Raw genomic sequence first — 6,558 nt, 5'->3', positions numbered from 1 at the left:
AATCGCGTGCAGTTAATAATCGTTAATAACTGTTAATACAAATATGTGTGTACTTAATAATCGTTAATAAATGGTATAAGAGCAAATGATTTGTGGATTTTTTCTTCAAAAATTAGGTAAATAGCCAATTAAAACGTTTGGAATTGTTATATAACCAACGTTTCGTAAATCTTAGATAAATAACCATAAAGATGACGTGGCCTAATAAATGGAAATGACTATTCACCTAAGATTTATACGTCTGTAAATATATGAAAGTGGTTAGTTACCTAAGATTTACGAGACGTTGACTATTTACCAATGTTAAACTGTAAATGTGACTATTTACCTAATGAAATTTCAAACTATGAATTAAACGTTGGCTAAAACAAAATTTCAACGTTTTAAAAAAGCTATATAGTTACAGTGTGTTATATATATTAAAATTATTTTGGGAATAAAGACCGATTATAATTAAGGGAAAAATTGAAACGAAAACTTACAACTAGATGAAATAACGATGAACAACAAAATAATAAAGAACCTTCACCGAAACAAGATAAAAGAAAGGAAAAAAAATGTCGAGGACTGTTGGACAATTTCCTTTAAGCTTTAATGCTCTCCCATCGGTACAGGAACTCTTGAGCAAGGCTTTCCAGGATACAACAACAAACTCGACGAACAATGGTACCACAAAGTACGTCGCACAGCGAACTAGAACCGAGGCAGAACTATCACCAAACTCGGACAGAAGAAGAAAAAGTTTTCTAGGAACAACAAGAGAGAGAGAGGGAACGGTAGGGAATATGAAGGAATATCAACTTCTGGTGTGTTCAAATGAGAGAAAGGCTCTGCCTTTTATAGGCGTAGAGACCTGAGCATCAGCTCCCAAAAACGTTTGTCATAAACACCAATAATGGCTCTTTACTTCAGAATAAAAGAGATGTTACAAGCCTGAAGAATGAAGCTCAACAGACAAACGTTTTGTTTCCTGATGCAAAGTGGTATCCACGTGCATGCATGTGGCGCGCATGCGCAAGCGAAACCCGGGCCCGAGCCCGAGCCCGGCCCGGCTCGGCGGCCCGTGTGTGTGTGTGCGTGCGCGTGAGGGTTAAGAGATAACTCACACACACTCTACTCTCTTGCACTTGGATGACCACTAATCAAAGACGATAGTATTTAAACACTACCACGACACACATCACAACTCAATGTGGGACTCTTGCAATTCCATTTCCACAACACAACATAAATGTGTTTCTTTTAACCTACTTTGAGCATCAATTTCTCATTCATCCTCGGTCCGATTTTGGCAAGCAAATATTCAATCTTATACCCCTCGTTACGAAGAATACGTAGCACTTGGAATTATTCAATTCCGATGAGTGGACCCACTCAAATTGCTGCCACAAATCAGCCATTTATTCAACATTATTCCAACACAATGTCCAAAAAGTATTATTTCAATTAAATTCGACAATTAATTGAGTTGTAACTCGTAACATATTTACCAACTTGAATAATTACTAACTTAAATATTTTTTTTAGTTTCAAAAAAATTCGTTAAAGAATAATCTTACTTTAGAATTTGAACTTGTTTTGATTTTTATTTAGTGTTACTCCGGTTAAAATATAGTATAGCTGATTTTTGTGTTTTAAATGTCTTAGATAGTATATTACTTTAAAAAAATTAACATATTTATGAAAAGCACTAATTAATTCAAGGACCATTTCACTTATAATATTAGTTTAAAGACGAAACCATCACCAACTCAATATTTTATTAAAAAGACTTAAATCTAAATGTATACATCTAGTTTCTCTTCCCTTTTTAGTATTATTATGTATTTTATACTGATATAACTGAAAGTCAATATGGATACTCTATATTATACAAGTATTTGGGTTAAGAATTTAAGATGTTTTCAACAGTATGACCGAGGATCGCCTTACCGTTACCGTTATCATACTGAGACTTCAATTTTAGGGGAAAACCGTTTATCGAAGTGGAAACCGAAGGGGATTCAAAAAAAAAAAAAAAAATCGGTACCGGTAGGAAACTGCTTACCGTAGAGGAAACCGAGGGGTATTCAGACAAATATTTTGCAATAATAAACATACTTTTCACAGTTGAAACTTCAAACGTCAAATGTTTATATCAAACATAAACTGAGTTCTTAAACAAAAAATACCATAAGTAGAGTAATCAGAATCATAATAATTCAATTCCACATATTCATAATCATTTCAACAAATCACAAATCATAATCATTTCAACTCCACATATTCACAAAATACCATAACAATAATCGAATTAATTTAAATTCAACATAATCATCACAATAATCATCAAATTAATTTTAATCAACATTTTAATTCAACTTAATCATGACAATAATCATCAAATTAATTTTAATTTAACATAACTATGATCACAATCATCAATTCATCATCTAATTAAGTTTAATTCAACATTTCAACATCATCACCATCACAATCATCTCCAAATTAATTTAAATTCAACATAATCATGACAATAACCATCAAATTAAATAATCTATCATCATATTCTAAGATTAAAACACAAATTTTTTAAAAAATTTGAAAAATCCCCAAATCTCTTAAACCCTCGTCACTTACCTCTCGGTTCCCCCGGAAAATTGACAAACTTGCTCTGCGAACAACGAGATCCGTCGGGATGCACATCGGAGATGACGAAATTCGCGAAATCCAACGAAGGCGAGGAAAAACGGAATCTGATCCGGTTCAACCGGGTTCCTCCCAGTTCCACGACACGGGACCGGTTTCTTCGCGTTCCGTCCCGGTCCCCTCCGGTTCGGCGGATCCCGTCCAGAATCCGGCCGGAACCCCCGGAAAGCCAGACTTGAGTATGACAAACAAACCTTTTGAACGAACCTTCCCACTTATAAAATTAATCTAATTGTGCAATTTACCTGATTTATTTCATCGAAAAGTTGACACCATTGAAATAAATAAAATAAAACGTTCCGTGTTGCAAAGTGAAGTTCAAACCACATGTACAATAGACTTGATCATAAGACTCTTTACAGACAAAACAAATACTGTTGGACGAAGACCAAGGTACATAAACTAAGCTAGGATACAATTCTACGCCAGCGACCAAAGAGCGTTAAAAAAAACAATTAAAAAAGACGTTTACACATTAGCAAAATAATAAATTCAACTTGGCCTCCTCTATTGTTATACAGTACCTATGACAAATTTCCTAGCAACGAATTCCAAATCTGGCTGGAAACCGAAATATGCTATTTCCCGGAAGAAGAACAAGTAATGTCTTCAATTTCTCAGCCCGAACTATTATGAGACGAACCACCTTGATTCGCCAAGAAACGAACAACAACACACGTAATGTTATCGGCGCTACCCCTTTGGCCCGCTTCTTGCATCAGTCTCTCCGCAGCCTGCTTTGGCTCGTCAATCGGTTTTATCATTTCAACAGCCTCCTGAAAATATTGTCCCACCATTCAGAATATTTACAGCGAAAGCTGTGTTGGAATCGTGTTCTGTTTGTCCTTTTTTATTTTTTATTTTTTTACTTTCTGCGGATGCAATGAGAGAGGTTTGTAGAAAATTGCCCAAATCGAACCAGATAGTTAATGACTAGTTGGCATCGATAAAAAAAATTGAGATAAGTTTGATGTGGAAAGAGAATCGTGGCAAACCTCGTTTGTGACCACATCCCACAATCCATCACTGGCAAGGATAAGGAATTCAAGAGAGCTATCCACTTTTTCCTCCTGCGTTCCCACAAAAATCACTGTTAGGATTATACGATTTATAAAATAAAATAGAAAAAGAACGATGAATTTATAGCTGGGAATAATGTTTAAGAGATTGTGGTCTTAAGACGATCTATCACCCAATACCGAATTCTGTATTCCTACATCTGTTAAATTGACAAAGGCAATAAAACATGTACAGAAAATATATAACGATTAAAGCTTTGGCACGTCCTCAAAATATCTGAATGAGAAAAATAAACGCTGTACAATATTAGGGAAAAAAAAAACTTTAGTTTAAGCAATGTATACTAAAGTGCTAGACTAAAATACTTAGCAGCTTTCCAAGGGGATTTTTTTTTTTTTTTTAAATATTGCTACTTTAATACAATTTGACAAGGTACATGTGTCCAACAAATGTGAATTGAAAACAAAGCTTAATAAAGTATGGCAAGCAATCACCTGAATTTCAGGGTCAGCAACAACATACTGCTTCAACAGCCTGTCACCGAATGCTCGAGAAACAGCAAGGACACCTCCAACTCTCCAAGTTCCTGATAGTACGACGAGTCTCCGTCAAGAAAAAAGCAATTGACCAAAATATGGAAGAAATAACTTGACGAGTAATCTGAACTTTACCAGCCCACATAACAAATCCTCCAGCGTCCTCGATTCGTTGCCGTTCATCGCTCTGGTCTGGCTTGTGATCTCTTGAAACAGCAATCGCTGTAAAAGTTTCAAACGGTTATTGTCGGAAATTGCAAAAAGCTATAAACATATGACAACTTTTTTTTTTATATATATAGAAGAGAGAGACGTGACTTACCATTACCGCCCCTGCAGATAACAGCTCGGGAATCTCCAACATTTGCAACGAGCAAGCGATCACCAACAAGGATAGCGGTGGAAGCCGTTGATCCAGCGTCTCTGTTTTGATTATTTTCCGATTTCAGAAATTCCGAGTCTGTATGGCTATATGCATCAGCTGAAACAGTGACCAACCAACACGCCTTTTAACATTGTTTTCTTTTACTCGAATCGAATTATTTATTCTAACTCCACTCGCATAGGGAAAGGTACCTATAGCTGATTTCGTGTCAGAAATGAACTTTGGGTGGCTGATTAAATTGCTAAAGAGATTCTGCTTCACATATTCAGCTGCTCGTGCACCTCCGTGGCCTGAACCAACAAAAGATAAAATAATTGATTTAATCTATCAACTGTTTCTTAAGAAGGAATAATTAACTCAGCCAAATATTTTTGTAGTCCTATGATGTACACAGAGAGAGAGAGAGAGAGAGAGAGAGAGAGCGCAAACCATCAAAGACTCCGAAGAGGCCAACGATCTCTCCTTCAACACCATCGATCCGGGTATCGTAAAAGTCCTCCATTGAAGACCTTTTTCCTGGTGAACTTGCATATCCATAGCTGAATTTCCCATTTTGACTGTTACAACGTCATTTAATAAAAGTCAGAAAACAGCTAACGCCAAAGTCGCTGGTTAAAGATATATTGAGAGTTCTCTCCTAAAACAATGATATAAGATCAGCATAGCAAAATCTTTTCGCATGTATGTCTTAGACACGGAAAAATATCATAAAATTAACCAAAATGATCATTTAAAGAAGAAGAAAAAAATACCACCTAGAAATAAGATAGTCCTAAACATACTTGAGCAGAAAAATCAAATTTACATGAATACTCAAACATTAAAACGCATAAAATTAAGAATCGACGACCAGTACTCAACATTCTTGAGCAGAAAAATCAAACTTTCATGAATACTCAAACATTAAAACGCATAAACAAGATTCGACTAGCAGTGCCAAACACTCGTGAGCAGAAAAATCAAATTTTACGATTCAATCAAGAGGTTCATAATCTAGGCTAAAAAGCATAACAAAAACACAACAGTAACAGCCCTAGATCTACTCTTGATAACATATGTATATATAAAGGAAAATAAAAAATTGGACCTGAGACCACCACCACTAACAGGTGCGTCGTCAACGTGAATCTGGCTCGAAGATGACAAAACCGAATTTAGGTATCCCATTCTGTTCTCGTCCCGGTCAACAATTTTCTCAACTCTTAAAACTCTGATGATCAATATTGCAGCTACAACAACAATTCCTACACTTATAAATTATTGTTTACTATCTTGATTTTTAAACCATGTCCTGTTATCACACGAATCGCCAAAAATCAACCTGAACAAAATGGGAAACGACAATTGATTAGATTTTGTTTATCATATTTCTTTTAGCAACGGAATCATTACAGATCTTCTCGACTTCTAATTGAACGAATCAGTGCAGAAAAAAAAAATTGAAAACAAAACAAGGTCACCAGAGGATTTCCTCCTCACAGAAGCAACGATAAACAGAGGAATCTAATAATAATAATACCTGAGGAAAGGATGAGGGAACGAAATGCCATAAACGATGACACGGAGAGAGCGAATATGAGAAAATGACGCAACTGTGAGACAAGGAATTTCTTGAGAGAAAGCGAGATGATTCGATTTCCTTCGAAGGTTGGTTTTGGTTGGGGAAAAAAAAAAAAAAAAAAAAAAAAGCTTTGGTTTTTTGATCTGTTGGCTCTTAGAAATGGTTTTAGTTTAAATATAGTAAACAGAACAATATTGTGATTAAGAAATATAAAAAAAGAATCTCTTAATTAGGCACATCAAATTATGGAAGTATAAGAAGAAGAAGGAAAAAAAAGTAGGAAGCGCAATGGTGGATTGGGAATTAGTTTGTTTGTTGGAAAATGTCGTGTTGAAATTGGTTTGGGATTCGGAGTCATTGATATTATA

General features: G+C 35.4%; 1 protein-coding gene across 1 annotated transcript; it reads right to left on the bottom strand.

Moving 5' to 3' along the window:
* Positions 1 to 2,969: 2,969 nt before the first annotated feature.
* LOC149391730 (putative protein phosphatase 2C 59) lies at positions 2,970 to 6,558 on the bottom strand. The gene is made up of 9 exons (XM_089618849.1): positions 6,149 to 6,558; positions 5,717 to 5,950; positions 5,059 to 5,186; positions 4,821 to 4,919; positions 4,567 to 4,725; positions 4,380 to 4,466; positions 4,203 to 4,294; positions 3,684 to 3,758; positions 2,970 to 3,464 (listed from the first exon to the last, which is right to left on the bottom strand). The coding sequence occupies exons 2-9, from the start codon at positions 5,794 to 5,796 to the stop codon at positions 3,306 to 3,308; spliced, it is 879 nt and encodes a 292-aa protein (XP_089474975.1). The 5' UTR covers positions 5,797 to 5,950; positions 6,149 to 6,558; the 3' UTR covers positions 2,970 to 3,305.

This window comes from Urtica dioica, chromosome 7, assembly GCF_054948205.1.
Source record: "Urtica dioica subsp. dioica isolate 48M chromosome 7, U.dioica_male_clone48M_v1_H2, whole genome shotgun sequence".
In the NCBI taxonomy this organism is placed as follows: Eukaryota; Viridiplantae; Streptophyta; class Magnoliopsida; order Rosales; family Urticaceae; genus Urtica; species Urtica dioica.
This window is presented reverse-complemented; position numbering and strand designations above follow the sequence as displayed.

What these genes read in the sequence shown, in the direction of transcription:
- LOC149391730 (XM_089618849.1), bottom strand. Translation starts at nt 5,796, where the DNA reads ATGGGATACCTAAATTCGGTTTTGTCATCTTCGAGCCAGATTCACGTT. An exon ending in GTTAGTGGTGGTGGTCTCAG is followed by an intron (nt 5,187 to 5,716) that starts GTCCAATTTTTT and finishes ACGTTGTAACAG; the next exon opens with TCAAAATGGGAAATTCAGCT. An exon ending in AGGATTTGTTATGTGGGCTG is followed by an intron (nt 4,295 to 4,379) that starts GTAAAGTTCAGA and finishes TCGTACTATCAG; the next exon opens with GAACTTGGAGAGTTGGAGGT.